General features: G+C 37.5%; 2 protein-coding genes across 5 annotated transcripts in view; one reads left to right on the forward strand and one right to left on the reverse strand.

Moving 5' to 3' along the window:
- Positions 1–19,761, forward strand: part of LOC121317101 (N-lysine methyltransferase SMYD2-like) — a 99,641-nt gene that overhangs the window by 60,035 nt on the left and 19,845 nt on the right. The window lies entirely within an intron of this gene.
- LOC121317100 (tyrosine-protein phosphatase non-receptor type 14-like) overlaps positions 1–19,761 on the reverse strand; it is a 109,587-nt gene that overhangs the window by 16,481 nt on the left and 73,345 nt on the right. For all 3 annotated transcript variants that reach the window (XM_041252702.1, XM_041252701.1, XM_041252704.1), the window contains 8 exons: positions 16,327–16,397; positions 14,687–14,774; positions 14,064–14,152; positions 12,451–12,538; positions 9,461–9,543; positions 7,983–8,040; positions 2,000–2,072; positions 169–1,628 (listed from right to left, as the gene is read on the reverse strand). In XM_041252702.1, the coding sequence (XP_041108636.1) occupies positions 169–1,628; positions 2,000–2,072; positions 7,983–8,040; positions 9,461–9,543; positions 12,451–12,538; positions 14,064–14,152; positions 14,687–14,774; positions 16,327–16,397 (2,010 nt within the window). The remainder of the gene's footprint in view (positions 1–168; positions 1,629–1,999; positions 2,073–7,982; positions 8,041–9,460; positions 9,544–12,450; positions 12,539–14,063; positions 14,153–14,686; positions 14,775–16,326; positions 16,398–19,761) is intronic.

Raw genomic sequence — 19,761 nt, forward strand, 5'->3', positions numbered from 1 at the left:
CAAGCACAAATCCATGAGAAATTTTACTCACAAAACAGTTGTTGAAACTTTAAAATGAAATAAATAAACCTTGCTCATTTTAAAATATCCAATCCACGCTTAAAACCATATTGACAAGGTTGACCTCAATTAGAGCAATACATTAAATAACAAAAATAGCTCACATACCCTCTGCATTATTTCCCTCTCCACAATGCTGTCTTCTATAGAGAACAATTCAGACACAGGTCTCTCCTTTACTGGTTCCTTCTTGACACGCTCTTTCACACTGGTCAGGTCAGGCTCTGAAATAGACGGTCCAAGTGAAGGACCGTTTAGTGTCACCTGCTCAGTGCGAGAGAGGCTGCTGACCTGACTCTGGCCGGCCCTCATCATCCTGGCCCTGGCAGCTTCCTCCGAGATGTAATTCAGCTGGTCTTGCCTGATAGTTCCATTACTGACCGTTTTTCTTGGCCCTGGGTACTCAGGTGGGGGTTTGTTGGGGATTTTGGCCAAAGCCGCCTGCAGCTGAGCACTGATGTCTTCATTTAGCCCTGGTATCTGCACGTCATAGTCTGGGGTCTCCTCTTCCTCTTCACTGTCGCTGCTGTGAATCAGCATGGTAGCATTAGACAAGGTCTTCTTGTGCTGGTATTGTGGAGGCTGCTTAACCTCTTGGACCTTTTGAACTGGTTCTTCAGGTTGGACCTGCTCTCTTAGCGTGTTCCTGCGAGGCAGAGGTGCGTTCAATGTCTTCAAAGTCACGGCCTCCATACCACGGACCATGCAGCTCATCACTTCTAGGCTGTGGCGCTTGTTGACCGATGGGCGGTGCTTGACAGCAGTTAGTGGCTCACTGACTTCCTGTGGGGGCTGGTGGACCACTGGGGAGCTGCCTTGTTGGAAGGTCTTTACGGACAACTGGACCTTGCGCATTACTGGCTCGGGGCTGCTGCCATTGACTGGTTTGTGCCTGTGGCTGGCTAGGTCTGGCGTGCTAGTGGCAGGCCGGAAACGTGGATATGGAGGTGGTGGCCTGGAGAAATGGTTCCTCAGCATGTGGGCTGTATTGTAGCCTTGATTGCCCTGTTGCTGCATGTTGGCTAGCTCTGGAGTGCTGACTGTGTGGGAAATAGCACTTGCTGCAGCATGGCTTTGTGCAGAGCTGTTGGGGTTCATCTGAGCCGAGGGAGGCACAGGCTTGTTGTAGTCGACTGGAAGCCCATAAGGATATGGGTATTGGGGCCGCTCTCGTATTTCAGGCTGACTGTACACCATGCCCTCAGGCTGGCCATAGGCGTAGGAGTTCCTGATGTTGAGGTTCCTCAGGGACTGGGTCTGGCAGTCTATGTGGATACCCCTTTGATGCCGTACAACAGTCTCATAATCTGGGGTTGGTCGGTAAGAGGGAACAATGATGGCACTGTGTCTATGGCTAGGAATGTAGTCTGGCCTCATGATGTCACTGCCTGGAATACTGAGGTTGGAGGACATTGGCGAAGCCTGGATGAAGTTCTGGGAATGGTTGAGAGAGTTCATACTGGGTGCACTATACACACTGCCATTCGGGACTGTGTAGAAATCGACTGGACACCCTTCCAAGCTAGTCTGGGACCTGTAGTAGGACATTTCATCGAGGAAAATGCTGTCTGTTTCAAAGAAGAGAGCACAAGAAAATACTGCTCATTGGTAGTTTACATCATCACGAGCACTAATTCACGATGCAAAATATACTTTACACCTTACCACAGTAATTATGCTTGTACCTAGTAGAAATATTATACAAATAACAGCAGATCCCAATGAAATAAAAGTGGTTGTATTTTACATTCAGCGAGATAAGCAGTTACACAGGAGGCAGGCAACATATATTGATAAAGATAATGGTTGTGATAGTGTGTAATGTGCTATTTTTACAGTGGTATAGCATGAGTGGTATTCTGCTTTCTATTTACAGAGGTTGCGATACAGGACTACTAAAGGTTTTTAAATAAATACATACATTAATTAATTAAAGTACCTTGTGAGGTGCGAGTTTCTTGGTAATGCTCTCCATACTGGCTGTGCATAGATGGCAGGATAAATGGTCTTGGCTGCAAGAAAATACTGGAAAGTTACTTAATGAACTGCTATAAAATAAAAAAATGTTCACAGGTCATTCAGTCTGAATACATAATACAAAATGTTTTATTAACAATTAACATACATACAGTGGTACTAGATTAGGCTTAGTTTGACCTTGCTTTTGGAGGCACATCAGAATTTAATTTAAGATAAGCTGATGTAGAGTAATATGCAGTTGGGGAGTAAGGAGGAAGTGAACTCAACACTACAGCACAGACTAGATAAAGTGTTTGTTTTTATTTATTTAGTTTTGTTACTGGTTGCTAAGAAGGGGTTTAAATCATTAAAAACACAGAGCCCACAGCAAAGAACAAATGTGTTTTAAATAAAGGCTTCTAAAACTTTCATACAAGTTTTGTCACTTTCACTCTTGCAGTGTTGTTTGTCATAGCTGCCCTCTTAGGTCTGGAAGTATGATTCAAAAGCACCAAGAAAACAGGGCCTTAACATGTTTCATGAACCAGTGCAGTATTTTTTAATTGAATAAACCCCTAATTGATTAATGTTTGACAAGTACAGGTGAGTAAACATATAGCTTTTACTTTTATACAAGTTTATATTGTTGACAGGTTCGGAACGCTACCTGCCATAACCTTTGTACTGCTTTTCATTTAGGTCTGTATTGCTGTCCAGCACACAGCCTGCATTATTAAATACAAAACACCTGACGATTGGAACTTAAATCCCCAGCAGCTATAGATAAGAAAAATGTTATTAGGTTAAAAAAAGAACAGGTTAAAAACATGAATACTGTATTATTTTAAATTTCTACCACCCTGAATAAGCACCACACTCAGATATCAGATTTGTAATAGACGACGCCCTTGAATAAATACTGTTCTCAATAATAAGAACATGAGAAAGTTTACAAATGAGAGGAGGCCATTTGGCCCTTCTTGCTTGTTTGGTCGTTAGTAGCTTATTGGTCACAGAATCTCATCAAGCAGCTTCGTGAAGGATCCCAGGGGGTCAGCTTCAACAACATTATTGGGGAGTTGGTTCCGGACTCCCACAATTCTTTGTGTAAAAAAGTGCCTCCTATTTTCTGTTCTGAATGCCTATTTATCTAATCTCCATTTGCGGCCCTTGGTCCTTGTTTCATTTTTCAGGTCGAAAAAGTCCCCTGTAGGCGTATGACATGCCTTTTAACACTAGAACCGCCACATAGGTCAGTTTGACACATTTTGGTTTTAAAATGTTAATTACTCTTAAAACAAAGAAGTTATAAACACCTAGAACCGCCATCTGGGTCTATTTGAACCATGCTTTACAATACATGCTTTTTTTTTTTTTTTTAATATAACATAAGACATTTTTTCTTCCTCCTAGCAATTTTTATTTTATTTCAAGTCTTTGGTTTGTAGACAGACTACTATCAGAGATCAACAACAAAGGAGATTTTCTATGATTGTGGATTTGTACAATTGCACCAAGGCGCCAACTCAGTGAAAGCCTAGTTGCTTTACTTCTCAATGTACCTGGGAGACATCAATCCTTTGTTTAGTTCAAGGAAAATATTTGAAAGAAATATTTCATTTTGAAAGTAGCCATTTCGATTAGAAACCTCCATGCTGCACGCATATACACACAGCAAAGGGAAATGGCAGGTAAGATAACAACTACTGTGCCTAATATGAAACAATAAGTTATATATATCCATATATATATATATATATATATATATATATATATATATATATATATATATATATATCTATTTTTTTTTTTTTTTTTTTTTTAATTAATAATATATATATATATATAATTTTTTAGTTTTGTATGTACAGTATATAGGCTTACATTTGCACAATAGTCTTTACAAATTTTTTGTAGTCTGTTGTGTGCACTAACTTTGAACAGGAATTTATACTTTTATGGGTGCTATTTTTGATGTAATTCATGTTACATACACCAGTCTTTGAATGACCAACTAGGGCTGAATAGCCACAGGTGCGCCTTGATTGTCCCCAGCTGCACATTATTATTATTATTATTATTATTATTATTATTATTATTATTATTATTATTATTATTATTCACAAGTGTGTGAGAAGTGCAATTTGTAAATGAATACAACAAATAAACAAACAGAGTGATACTGGATGACGAAACGCAGGCTAATACAGGCTACGGTGCAAAAGGCAAACACTGCTGAACGCTGCTGAGGTACAGAGGCCTATTCAAAATAGGCTTATATGCCTGGAAGTAGTGTAATATATTCATTTTTAAGTTACTGTTTGGAAAAAAAGTTTCGGTTTTACAGTTTTGTATGTACATATACCCGTTTACACCCATTTACACAATAGTTTCTGTTGAAATGTTTATTTTATTTGATTTTCATGTTTTGTAGTCATGCTATATATGAGCTCATTTTCAAAATAAAACCTTGCATGCTTATTTTTTCACTTAAATATTGTGTTTCTGCGGTCCAAATGTTTGATATGATGTTCACGAATAAAACTTCTGAGTTGTATCCGATAGTTTGTTTTTCATTTTCATATCGAACCAGTTTAAAAATGTATGGGTCAAAATGAGCCACCTTGCAGTTCAAGGTAGATAAAAAATCTGGCGGTTCTAGTATTAAACCCAGGATAATTCTGGTCACTCTACTTTGCACTCATTCTAAAGCAGCAATATCCTTTTTATAACAAGGTGAACAGAACTGAACACAAATACATAGTTCATAGTGCAGTTTTAACATTACTTCCTTTGATTGAAATTCAACACTTCACTATATATCCGAGCATTTTGATGGTCTTTTTTATAGCTTCCTCACATAAATGAAGACATTTCTGAGTCAACATGAACTCCTAGATCTTTTTCACAGGTTCCTTCTTCAATTTCAATATCCCCCATATGGTATTTATAATGTACATTTGTATTGCCTGCATGCAGTACCTTACACTTTTCTGTTTTAAATGCCATTTGCCATGTGTCTGCAAAGTTCTGAATGCTGTCTAAGTCACTGATGCTGTCTAAGGTTGAATAACCTTTGCTACTGCAATGGTGTTTGCCACACTTACCATTTTTGTGTCATCTGTAAATTTAACAAGTTTGCTTACTATACCAGAATCTAAGTCATTAATGTAGATTAGGAAAAGCAGAGGGCCTAATACTGATCCCTGTGGTACTCCACTGGTTACCTCGCTCTATTTTGAGGTTTCTCCTCTAATCAGTACTTTGTTTTCTACACGTTAACCACTCCCTAATCCATGTGCATGCATTTCCTTGAATCCCTACTGCATTCAGTTTGAGAATTAATCTTTTACGCTGGACTTTGTCAAAAGTTTTCTGGAAATCTAAATAAACCATGTCATATGCTTTGCAATTATCCAGTGGCAATGTTGAATCTTCCAAAATCAAGCAGGTTAGTTAGACACGATCTCCCTTTCCTAAAATCATGCCGACTGTCTCCCAGAATACTGTTACCATATAGGTAATTTTTCATTTTGGATCTTATTATAGTTTCCATAAGTTTACATATAATAGAAGTCAGGTTTGCAGTTACCTGGTTCGGTTTTCTGTCCCTTTCTCTGGATCTGTATTACGTTTGCAATTTTCCAGTCTGTCAGTACAGCCCTGTCTCAAGAGACTGTTGCATGGTCTTGGTTTGCTGTTTGTAAATAACTTCTTTCATTTATTTGAGTACAATTGGGAGGATCTCATCTGGCCCAGGGGATTTGTTTATTTTAAGAGCTCCTAGTTCCTTTAACACTTCTGCCTCGGTTATGCTAAAATTATTTAAAACTGGACTGAACAGGTCAACTTGTGGGACATGTTGTCCATATCCACCTTTGTAAAAAATTGTGAAAAGTAATATATACTTGCTACTTTTTTCTCTTCATCTATGATTTTGCGATTTGTATCTCTTAGACATCCTACTTCCTCCTTGAGTGTTCTCTTGCTGTTATAATATTGGAAACACTTTTTGGAATTGGTTTTAGCCCCCTTGGCAATGCTCATTTTGATTTCTCTCTTGGCCTTTCTAACTTCCTTTTTGACTTGAGTTTGCAGTTCCAGATACTCTTTCAGTGCACTTTGTTCTTGTTCCCTTTTAAATGCTCTGTAAAGTGCCTTTTTTCTCTGAATATATTTTTTTTTAATTGACCTATTAAACCATTTTTGTTTTAGATTTTAATTTGTCTACTTTTGGGATTACATTGTTTTGCGCCTCTACATTAAAAAAAAAAAAAGCCATCCTTTTTCTGTGGATGTTTTATTTATTTTATTCCAATCTACTTCTGTTAGTCTCTCTTTCATTCCTTCATACTTTGCCTTTTTAAAATTTTAAACCTTAGCTTTAGTTGTTACTTTTGGGGGTTTAACTAGCACTTCAAATAAGACCATGCTGTGATCTGAGTTTGCCAGTGGTTCTCTAACCTCTGTTTTAGTTTATCTATCTTTGTTATTTGAAAAGACTAAATTAAGACATGCCTCCACTCTAGTCAGTGCATTGACAACTTGCGTTAGGAAGCAGTCATTTGTCATTTCTACCATTTCAATTTCTTGCTGTTGTGCTCCCCATCAGGTTTTCCCATTGTATATGGGGGAAGTTGAAATCCCCCATTAGTATGGCTTCTCCTTTGCTACACGCATTTATAGTGTCATTATATAACAGATTATTTTGCTCAGTGTCTGAATTTGGTGGTCTACAGCATACCCTTATTATTATGCCCTTTGAGTTTTTGTCTATTATTCTGACCCATATTGATTCCGCGTTGTTTTTTTTCTTCCCGATTTAACACCTGGGCTTCAAGCCTTTTGATGTATAGCGCTCCCCCTCCGCCTCTTTTGTCCTGCCTGTCTTTCCCATACAGTGTATACCCACTAATATTATATTTGTTTCCATCACTCTCGGATAACCAAGTTTCTGTAACACATATCACATCGTAGTTTCTTGTTAGTGCAGTAGCTTCAAGATCGAACATTTTATTTTTGAGACTTCTAGCATTTAGATAAATACATTTAATGGCTGTCTTTCCTGAGTTTTTACCCTTGTTTTGATGTGGTCTCCCTTCTGTTTATTTGCTGATTTCTTTCCCCTTCCTTTCTAGTTGAAATGCTTCTGAACCTCCGAGTATTCTAGGTATACTAAGTTTTCTAAGTAAAACGGTTGGTTAAAAAAAAAAAAAGAAACTCAATGACCAACCTAGAAAAGGAAAAACTACTTGCCAAAAATGAAAATGAACACATGTGACTGTTGAACACTTGTATTGTGACTAAAGGAGTCCAAAGAAAGTCTGACTATCACAAATTAAAGGCCAGATAATAGATATTTATGGGGCTAAATTATATGGAAGAATTGTTCCTCTTTAGAATCTTTTTGGAAAAAAAATAAGTGCCTCTGTTGTAATCTTGGGTTTGTAGCTGCCAGCTGTAAGGTCATTTTTGGATGAATGAGTCTTTCCATCCTCCTGTTTGCTGATTCAGATATACAGTATTTATTATAATGAATGCTGGAATCCAGCCATCTTAAGTCTGTTAACCCTCTTAGTGTCCAAGACCTCCCCCACAATGCATCTGAACCAATCTGGTAAATCTCCATTTGTTTTGTGACCTAGGTGTGACTTTGATTGTATACACTTAAAGATCACTGCTATTTTGTGCATAGAGTTTGTGAAGCAGCAGTCATCACAGAGGCGTATTAGGAGATGCAAAAGAAAAAATAGGTACTGAATAAATTTATAATTTAATAAGAAAAATACCTATTACAGTATAAACATAAAGGCTAACATATTTTACATTTTTGGACAACATTTCTCCAATAAGTTTGAAACGTTTACCAACAATGTTTAACATTACTACTAGAAACCCTGAACTTGAAGCTCTAAAAACAAAACAACAACTAAACAAAACAAACAAACAAACAAAAAACATACCAATGAGGACCTGATCCAAGGTTGCCGTCTCCTGATTGGTGCAGGGGAATTCGACTGTCTGTGGGGGAAAAAAGAAACAATTAGAATTTATAGGTAAACAATAAGAGTTTTTGAGGTGTTGATGTATGGCTAGACTATTCATGCACGAAACTTGTGGCTAAAACATCCGTTAAAATGGACCTTAAAACAAAAAGCATCTATTTTAAAGCATTTTAAGACGTCTCATAAAACAGGGTATTTCTAGCTCATGTTTATAGTTGCCTTAGCTATACTATTATATATCAGTTTCAAATATATATGTGTGTGTGTGTGTGTGTGTGTGTGTATATATATATATATATATATATATATATATATATATATATATATATATATATATATAATATATATATATTTCGGTAACCACCCAATTAAAGATCTAGGTTGTTTTTCACAACACAGAAAATAATTAAGACTAAATTTAAAAGACAGATGCAAACCCTAAAAACAAAATTTTTGTGGGGCTGCACCCTGTAGGTTCTTTTGTTTGTAAGAATGTCTTTTCTATGAGAAACAAATATATTTAAGTAGTTATGATCTTGACCTTGTTCCGTACAATTTGAATGGAACAAACAGTGTTAATGTGCTATTTTCTAATTAGCATGCATTATCCTTCTATGGTATTGGAAATACATGTTAATTTAGGTTAGTCATGCCACCGAGAAGGGGGGAATGAATAAATGAATAAAAACCATCAGTAATGCCACAGAAGTGCTTACATGTAGGTAGAAAGGGTAGGGAATCTCTTCTGAATCATTGTCCTTTATCTATTGAGTGTTAATATGTGAGCTGATGTTTAGGAGCAGAAAGAAAAAAGTAAAGACTGATGAAAGTGAACAGGAGAGTGCGCACATGCAGAAAGATTTATGGGTGTCTTGTTTCACTCCCACTCCTAGTAAAGGGAAACTGGCAGGGTCCCTGCTAAAGAGCCTTGAACAAGGCTGACAGTTGAAACCCACAAACCATATTCTAACAGCCAGAACAATGCAGCTCTTGGTGGCTTCATGGCTGGGGGTCTCTGGGGTATTTTTACAGGTTTATTCAGCCACTACTTAAAAAGGCACTGTTTGTTTGAACCTTTTCTTTAATACGATAACCATTAGCACATTTCCTTTAACGATTACATATCCAATTCGAGATTTTTTTTTACCGGTACAACATTTTTACTATATGAGACAAAATTCAGATGACCCCACACCCCAAAAATACATCAATAACAAAAAAATTAAATTATAAAAAAAAATTTAAAAAAAGATTACTAAAAAGCTGACTAAATAGTCGCAAATAAATTTGGATGAAATGACCAGACTACAATAAAACAGTTTCAGTAGTCTTGCCGAGCAGAATGACTGATTTGGTTCAAGTCTGCTTTTTAGTCGTTTTCTTAATGAAGCCAAATCATGGACTGACAACACAATCGTCCATTTTTTGTCACTTACTCTGTGCATATTTTATTCTGTTTATAAAATTTGTGTCGTGCGGTGAACAGTCTTGAAATGTATTTGGCCATTTCCATGTCATCCTGAAAAACAAAAAACAAACAAAAAAAACATTTCAAAACACACGATAGTATAAGAAACATGAAGAAGGACTCCAGATGGGATACAATTAAAACCATGAATGTGCATTATTACAAGACACCTTTAACTGATGAATAAGGAACAAAAATTAAAACAGTAACATACAGAAAGCAATTATGTGGTCTTGGAATGCACATTAGATTGCATTACAAAATACTGCCATCAAACATATAGATCAGTGGCTCATGACCCATTTAATAAATACTGTAGTGATAATCCACCAGCTAATGCATTACAAGGCAAATCCTTGAAAAATATGTTTCTGATTTCTAACACTGGAAATTTCCAACTTGCATTCTCATCTCTTACCATGAGGCCAGACTACCTGATTGTGTCATTAATTCCCTGTGACAGGGTAGACCCCCTCCCTGGGTGCATATGTATTATTTTGTATTTGTATTTGTTGTTGTTTTATTATGTATTCTGTTTGGCAGGACAAGTGAGGTGCCGTCCGCCATTTTAATACCTATTTTAATATCTCGTGAGAATGCGTGACTGTCAGCTGGTAATTATTGAATTAGCTGGCAGTCACGCATATTTATTAAACTCGAGCAGATTATGGTTGAGAGGTGAACAAGATAAGTAATAGCCAGTTAATCCTTCTGCCATAATATAAAAGACCTGCAGCTTTTGCTGCACAAAGGAGAGTTCAGGAGTGGAGAACGAGTGTCAGAGAATAACTAAAAAAGATAACAATTGCTACATGTGCCGATTCAATACCAGCACAACACTTGTTATTATTATTTGTGTGTTTGTTTTGGCCTTCGTGCCTTTTGTTTTGTAAAGTGTTTTGTTTTGTTAAATCTTTTTATTTGTTAATAAACGCACAAGCAGCCCCATTCATACCCCAGTCTGTCTGCGTGTGAGCTGCTGCTTCTTCCGGGTCTAATGTCACCCACAAAGTCATCCTGCGACATATGGTGACATATGCAGGTGCATTTTTGTTTTCTGGGCAAGAATGGGAAGGAAGCAGCAGCAGAAGCAGCAGCAACAGCAGCAGCAACAGGGGGAAGTCTGCCTCGAGGGAGGGGAGTGGTGTTTCACCATCCGCAAGCCCTGTAGAGTGCAACACCACTACTGCCGGCCATCTGCCAGGGCTACTTTGTGGATGAGTGGTGTCCTGGTTGCGGTGAGCCAGGACCCAGCACCCTGGAGTACCTGGAGGAGCCGCCACCCTCAAGCAAGACCCCAGAAGGAGGAGTGGTGCACCAACTTCCTGCGCTCTGGGCATGTGGAGGACAGCTGCCTGGACGTCTACATGGACAAAGACATGGGCCTGGAGTGGGAGGAGTCCAAACTGCCATCGCCCAAGTGGGGGGAAGCTGATGCGACCACAACCCACAAGGGGGAAGGCCGAGTGTCCACAGCCCAAGAGGGGGGAGCTGACACGTTTACAGCCCAAGAAGGGGGAAGCCAAGTGTCCCATGCCCAAGTGTCCAGAGCCCAAGAGGGGGAAGCCTGAGCTTCCAGAACCCATGAGGGAGGAGCCCGAGAGGGAGCTGAACTGGTGGTGTCTGGACTGTGGGGAGAGCAACCACCCAACAACCGAGAGGGAACTGTGCCAGGGTTCAGTGTGAAAGGGAGAGGTCCCGCTGTCTCCAGCGCTGAGGGAAGACTGTCTGCCGTTCCCACTCACGCCTCTGTCGGTAAGAAGAGATTGCCAGAAGGAGAAGCCCTGATGCTGTCGCCAGCGCAAGAAAGAGATGCTCCAGTGACCGAGGGAGAGGCACACCAGTCTCCAATTTACTTATATAGGACTACACATTTTATTGCTCTAATTGTTTTGCTTGGGTGTATTTTGTGTAACAATTGTGCATATTGTTTGTTCAAAAAAACTCATGCTCGCCAGCAGTTTCAATCCTAGTTTAGTATACTTTAAAACACAGGCAATAAAACATCACATTGAGAGTAAGGCCCATTTCTATGTGACATGATGTATAGCAGGGGTGTCCAATCACGGTTCTATAGAGCCATTCCATTCCAGGAATGGATGTAGGTTTCAATGGTTTAATTAAACAATTTGCAACTGCGTTGGAACAAAGACCAGGACTGGAAGGGCGAACTTTGGCCAACCCTGATGTAGGCTATACTACGTATATGACACAAGAAGCTTAATTCTGTATTGAATACCTATTTGCACACTACTGGCCTCCTTTACCAGAGATGCAGAATGAGATGTAGTTAAGAAAACAATAGCAAGTCAGAACTGTGTAGACGAGGGGTTCTCATCCTTTTTGCTTCTGAAACCGTCCCCCCTGAAATTCAAGTAGCTGTCTTTGTATTTTCTTAATTTTGCAGGGTTAGTAACGAATTTATGTTTACGGTTGAACTTGTTGAAGTTATTTACTGTGTGCGTTTCCAAAGATTTTTCCTCAGCTTTGCAATCTATCGTGCTCAGGCTGAAATAGCACCATTACACCATATGTAACCTGAGACATAACCAGAGAACGCGTTCATTTCTGTGCACGCTTATGACATGCTTTTAGCTAATAGGTTTCAGCGTGTCATAAGCATGCAGGGAAAAGAACACATTCTCTGGTTTATTTTTTGGAGGACCCCTTGAAACCTCCTCAAGGCGCCCAAGATGGAAGCGGATGTCCAGTTGAGACCCCCTGGTGCAGACAGTGACGTGTCATCCTTTAAAATATATCATTACCCTCTTGTAATCTTCAATTTGATCTCCAACTATTCTAGACAGTGTGAGAACTACATGACATCCAGGGAGGCAGTCTTGTTAGTCTTCAATGTCCCTAAACTACACAATCTGTCTCACAACCCAGAAAGCGTATGCTCTGACCTTGGAACGTCTGACAGCGAGCAAAATTCGCCTCTGTAGTCACAACACTTACCATGTGAAATGGGACAGTCTCTTCTTTGTTTGTTAACTCTATGGTAATTGCTGACTTGTTGTGTGTGATATTACCAATGTCATTCCATCTGTAAATTGAGAAAACATTTTGAAAACAGGAGCGGGAAGATACCTTACAACATATTCCCACCAACAAGAAGTATGCTTCTTTGAATACATGAAATTACCTTAAAACCACATGATATAGGATTACAAGCCTGATGAAACGTTGTAAACTTAAAACAAGCAATCTGATTGGTTACTGGGCAGGTCTTTAATTTATATAAATGCCCTGCACAGCATAACACATTTATGCCACAAAACCTTTGGCTTACATCACAACTAAATACAGCTTAGCTTGAGCATTACAAAGCACAGGTAAAACAGTTTAGAATTGTATTTTACTGACAGGTGGCTTATAATAGCAATAACGACACTGTCACAGGCATTTCCAGGGGAATTAATTACCAGCTGGGGTTAATAGCTACCAACTCGCCCAACCAGTCATAATCCACAGGAAATGGTGTATGTCTTGATCATTATTGCTTAAGTATTACAAGTTTCTCCAAGTAGCAACTGTATAAAACGCAAGACAAATTTGATACATTTTATGCTATATTTTAAAATGGTCCAATTAAGAAAGCTTGGAATATAAAGAAAACTTTTTTTTTTTTTTTTTTTAAAGGCCAACTCAGATTCAAGTTATCAAGCATGATATATTTTGTTTTTGTGTTACTAGGTCTGCAATATGCAGAGACCTCTACAGCACCCCAACAGTCTTCAGATTAAAGTAAAACACAGTTGGCAATATTTGTATATAATGTATTACTTTAATCTGTTATGTGCCAGTTCAGAAGTGGAACTTCAGCTTACTTTTTTTCACAATACCTATTTGTAACAAGCTAAAACCTAGTCACAATAAATGTAATGAATAAAAGCATTCCAAATACAAAACAAATACATATTGGGCTGGATTCTCAAAGCTATTTGTTGTCTAAAATTGTCATTAGCATTTATTTTCTGAAAGGAAAAAAAAAAAAAAAAAAAAAAACCACTATTTACATTTCTAAAAAAAAAATATATATATATATATATATATATATATATATATATATATATATATATATATATATATATATATATATATATATATACACACACACTGGTTTGGTCTATTCACAAAGCCCCTAAATTAAATGTTTGAGTTGTTAATTTCTGGTTTGGTTTATTGGGTGCGCTTTTACTATCTGAAAACAAAGAAGTGTGTCAACTTATTTGTAATTTAGTTTTTATAAACCATAATTCAGTTAGCCCATAAATGTGAATGTCCACTAGGCAGTATTCCTCAATTAACATTTTTTTTTTTTTTTTACCAATGGTAAATTCACAGGCAGCACAAGGAAGCTGCCCATAAATACTGTCAGGTGACTTTCTGATGTTCTATGGGGAGCTTTTAAAAGGTGAACGGTTATTCTTTTTTGCAAAAGCAACACATTTCAATAATGGGGGAAGTTACTGAACACCATTTACATTTTTCTTTTTTGTCAGATGAAATTTTAAAATTTCTACAGCTATGAAATGAGTGTTGATAAATCATTAAATATTTGACTTTACCTGTATGTGCTGGTTGATCTACCATTCCTGTATTTGACAAACACTCCCATGAAGGAAACGGCAAGGTAAATATCATTTGCAAGGTTATCCTGCAAAAAAAGCTATGTATTAACCTATAAATATAATGAATTTTGACATTGCTCATAAAGTTTTTTTTTTTTTTGTTGTCCCACTTCAGAAAATGACTCAGGCATGTCAGCTCCAGTAAGAGGAGCAAGTGGTGGGCCTAAATTTGCAAAATACAAACCACTGCCTCTGAAAAGCTGCTTCAGCTTATAGAATAGTTCTTTGATACACAGAAAAAGCCCAGAAAAACTACCAAATATTGGTGTGAAATCCAAGAATGGACTCTTAGTGCAGTCCCTGCAACTCCTATGTACCTTTTAATATCACACTGGCACCTTTCTGGACTCGGAGGGGTTTGTTTTCATTAGGCACAATTTAAGGACTTGGGGACAATCTAAGGACTTGCTCAAGGATGCATGTGGGTGAGCTGGGGTTCAAAAACATAACTTCCTGTGTCACAGTCCTCGGGAGTAACCTTTAAGAACCACTGTTTCTCAGCTCATGTGGAGAAGAACATCAAAGAAAACATTAGAATGCATTAAATACATAACTTGTACCTTTGCTGAAAAACTTTCTTGCCCAAAGCCTTCCAGCTGTTCCACTTCCTTAATGTAAAGTAGCTCAGCTTCTGCTGGTGGCATTCCACTGTTTAAAAGAAAGAAAAATAATAGCCTTAATTACGGAATTATGTTGTTTATAAATCTATGGTATATGCAGTTTTAGGGGTCCAACAAGCTATTTAATTGTTGATGATAGTTTATATATATACACACACACACACACACACACACACACACACAGGGTGTCCGTATACGCCGAATATATGGACGCCTCGGAGGAATGTGCAGCAAGAGACAAATTTCAGTGCCTCCAACCCCCGAGAAGTCAGTATATTCGCCTTATAAGGCCTTATTGCATTTATAATGCAGGTAAAATACAAGATTTGAAGGGGGGAAAAAGCATAAATCATTTTTATGGCAATAAAAAGTTGTTTTCTTTTAAATTAAATATCCTTACGCCAATAAAGTAGTCTCATTTACAACTACACGTTAAGCTGAGTAAATTAATTTAATTAAAACATGTAAAAGAAAGTACATCTTTATTTTTTTATATTGTGTACCTTGCCATTGAAAAGACACACCAGGGGCAGAACTGAGTTGGCACAGAGTTGTTATTTTTTTCCCTGTTACTCAGTGCAGACACAGAACAGTTGGGAGGAATAAAAATATGATGTGTCGGATTTCAGTAATTTTTCAAGGTCTGTGTTAGAGAGGGGTAGATAAATATGCAGGTGTCTTTTTGTGGTGTTCTGTAGCGTTTACAAACTGCTAAAAATACAGTTTTTTTTTTTTTTTAATTTCGTTCAGTTTTGCTATCTTCCAGTTCATTTAATTGTTCTTCATCCAAATCGGCATCTGTAGTTACTACTTTTGGGATTTTTGTATTTTTTTTTATTTACGGTCACTAAGTTTTATAGCTTTACTGTAACTCTAAACAAGAAAAGAAGGATTAGATATATATATATATATATATATATATATATATATATATATATATTTATATATATATATATATACAATACACACAAGTCACACTGCTGTGCAAAAGTCTTAGATATGTTGCATTTTTCTACTGTGATGCAATTTACTCAAAGCCTCCACTAGTGTTTTCTACTATTATAACAACCACGACTTGCATAAAGAAGGAAAGACATTGAGTGGAATAGCTCACATCACTTGATTTTCAAGGTGTGGTATCCGAAGAATAATCATCAAGTACAGAGAAACATCACCTGTAATTGACAAACCCAGGACTGGAAGACCCAAAAAGCTGTCCAACAAGGATGAGCAATACTTGAAGATAATATCCTTAAGGAATGGAAAGAAGACGAGTGTTGAATTGACAACAGAGCTGGCAGAAGGCACAGGTGTCGTTGTCCACAGTCCAAAGCAGCTTTGACTATTGTTCCATAGTCTAATTTCTATGTTCTTGTGCATATTTTAGCCTTTTAGTCATGTTCCCCTTTCTTAATAGAGGTATTCTTACTGCAACACATCCTTTAAGTCCTGATTTTAAGAGTGACTGTCACAGCGTTGATTTGATGGACAACGACACGTGCGTTCTGGCAGTTCTGCTGTCAATTCAATTCTTGCCCCCAAACCCAAAAAACCCCAGATATGCCTTGTTGATTCCCTACCAGTGCCTCTTGTGTTCCCGAGCTACTTTCTGTGTCAGGTCTTCTAATACGTCTTCACCTTGGGTCCATTTCTAGAATAAAACAATATATAACACTTTTGATATAATTAGTAATGGTAGAGTTTAATCCAGTCAGAGCATGAACCTGTTAAATCTCATAGTGGCCTATCAGAACTTTCAACATATAACAAGTGTGACTTTTTGCTTTTGCACTAGCATAAATTTTGCATAAAACATCAAAAAACTATTGTTTTTTTCTTGCCTTTTCTTCAGTCTCTGTCAAAGCGGTGTATCATGGGAATCCAAAGAGTTCCTGTAGTGACTTTTCCCCTATCTGTATAATGTATAATCTGCCCCATTTCCTATTCCAAGCCTTCTCTTTTTAAAACGATTACATTTTTAAACACAATTCACCTAGATTTATTTAGCTACACCCCTCCTTAACACATACAGTGGCTCTCCAAAGTATTCACCCCCCTTGGACTTTTCCACATTTTATTGTGTTACAACATGGAATCAAAATGGATTTAATTAGGAGTTTTTGCCACTGATCAACACAAAAAAGTCCATAATGTCAAAGTGAAAAATAAAATCTACAAATTTTTATATTTGTAATTAATTTAGAACACAGAAAATAACTGATTGCATAAGTATTCACCCCCTTTGCTATGACACACCTAAATAAGCTCTGGTGCAACCAATTGTCTTTAGAAGTCATAATTAGTTGAATGGAGTCCACCTGTGTGCAATTAAGGTGTTTCACATTATTTCAGGTTAAATACACCTGTCTCTGGGAGGTCCCACAGTTGGTTAGTACATTTCCTAACAAAAACTACATCATGAAGACGAAGGAACATTCAAAGCAAATCTGGAATAAGGTTCTTCAAAAGCACCAATCAGAGGTAGGATATAAGAACATTTCCAAGGCATTGAATATCCCCCGGAGCACAGTAAAGTCCATTATTAAGAAATGGAGAGAATATGGCACAACTGTGAATCTGTCTAGAACAGGCCATCCTCAAAAACTGAGTATCCGGGCGAGAACGGCACTAGTCAGGGAGGCCACCAAGAGGCCTATGGTAACTCTACGTTACAGTCAAGCACGGCTGAGCTGGGAGACACTGTGCATACAGCAACAATAGCACAGGTGGTTCACAAAACTGGCCTTTATGGGAGAGTGGCAAAAAAGAAAGCCATTGTTGAAAAAAACCTCACATCAAATCTCGGCCAGAAGGCATGTGGGAGACTCTGAGACCAAGTGGAAGAAGATTCTATGGTCTGATGAGACCAAAATAGAGCTTTTTGGCTTCAACGCTAAGCGCTATGTTTGGCGCAAGCCTAACACCACACATCATCCTGAGAACACCATCCCTACTGTGAAGCATGATGGTGGCAGCATTATGCTATGGGGATGCTTCTCTGTGTCAGGGCCTGGAAAGCTCGTGAAGATAGACGGAAAAATGGATGCAGCAAAGTACAAAGAATTTGGAGGAAAACCTACTGAAGTCTGCAAGAGACCTGGGACTTAGGATAAGATTCATCTTCCAGCAGGACAATGACCCCAAACATACAGCCAAAGCCACACTGGAGTGGCTTAAAAACAAAAAGGTCAACGTCCCGGAGTGGCCCAGTCAAAGCCCAGACTTCAATCCAATTGAGAATATGTAGAAAAAGTTGAAAATTGCCATCCCCATCCAACTTGACAAAGCTGGAGCAAAAATTGCAGTGTCCAGATGTGCAAAGCTGGTAGAGATTTATCCAGATAGACTCATGGCTGTAATTGCTGCCAAAGGTGCCTCTACCAAATATTGACTCAAGGGGGTGATTACTGCAATCAATTATTTTCTGTTTTGTATTTGTAATTAATTTAGAACAATTTGTAGACTTTATTTTTCACTTTGACATTATGGACTTTGTGTTGATCACTGGCAAAAACTCCTAATTAAATCCATTTTGATTCCATGTTGTAACACAATAAAATGTGGAAAAGTCCAAGGGGGGGTGAATACTTTTGAGAGCCACTGTACGTGTTATTATTTCTACGATCCATGTTTTCACCTGGCCTGACAAGAGCTCTTTTTTGCTGAAGTGCTGTCAGAAATTGCCACTATCATGCATATTCATGAGCAGTCAAGACTGCAGCGTGGTTTGGTTGTCAAGGATAGACAACAACTAGTACTACAATATAATGCTTCAGAGGTTGTGGCAATATTGAAAAAAAAAACATCATCTCCCTTTTCATTTTTCCATGAGATGACCTTTTGATATCCATAAATCAAATATAAATTCTACTATTGTTAAAGTATTCAAAACTGTTTAGTCATGAATTGCAACTGTAATGGAGTACTGAGCTGAGAATATAAATACAAGCTGTAAATTGACATCTTTTTAAATGTAGTTGCTTAATTAATAAGACATACATATACAAAGTATTTTTAATAATACACTATTTTCAATAATAGACATTGTATTTTTAATAGACACTTTAATAATGCATAAACAATGGATCATACATCTAAGGAGAAAGGATATCAAACAGACTTCACCCTATGACAAGCTTCTTAAAGAAATACATCTTTTTAAATGAAACAGTTGCTATTAATTAATCCATACAGATAATAAATTGACAATTACTTTTTAATTATGCATTTATACAATAGATGCTGCTTATTAGCAACTCTGTTAAAAATAACTTTTGGTTATTAACATTTTTACAGGAACCAATCCTATCCTGTGGTTTTTCGCTTAACAGCTTTCAGATAATGACATCTTTTTGATGCAGCATCTACTATACAGAAATACAAAGCTGCATTTATGAGTTGTAAAACTTTCAAAAGATCATCCCACGGAATATTGAAAAGGGAGATTTTTTTTTTTTTTACTGTGTTGCCACAATTAAATGTGGAACAACCTCTGAGGCATTAGTACTATTTTTAGTAGCGATTGCAATAATAACAATAATGACTGCTCATGAATATGCATGACAGTGGCAATTTCTGACAGCACTTCGGCGACAACGAGCTCGTCAGGCCAGGTGAAAACATTGATCGTAGAAATACTAACACATATGTGTTAAGGAGGGATGTCTCTAAATCCAGGTGTCTCCAAATCATGTTTAAAAATGCAATCATTTTAAAAATAGAAGGCTAGGAATAGGAAATGAGGCAGATTTTACATCACATAGATAGGGGAAAAGACCCTACTGGAAGTCTTTGGATTCCCATGATGCACTGCTTAGGCACGGAGAGAAGTTCAAATGTTAAATCAGCGGAGTTGACCATCTTGACCATCGTTTTAAATTAAAAACTACTTTAGGTTTTACAGTTTTGTATGAACATATACTGTTTACACACTAGTTTCTTTTGTCATGTTTATTTTATTGTAGTTTTTTCATTTTTTGAAGTAGTTCTTTATATGTGGTAAGTTAGAAAATAAA

This window comes from Polyodon spathula, chromosome 6 (assembly GCF_017654505.1).
Source record: "Polyodon spathula isolate WHYD16114869_AA chromosome 6, ASM1765450v1, whole genome shotgun sequence".
NCBI lineage: Eukaryota > Metazoa > Chordata > Actinopteri > Acipenseriformes > Polyodontidae > Polyodon > Polyodon spathula.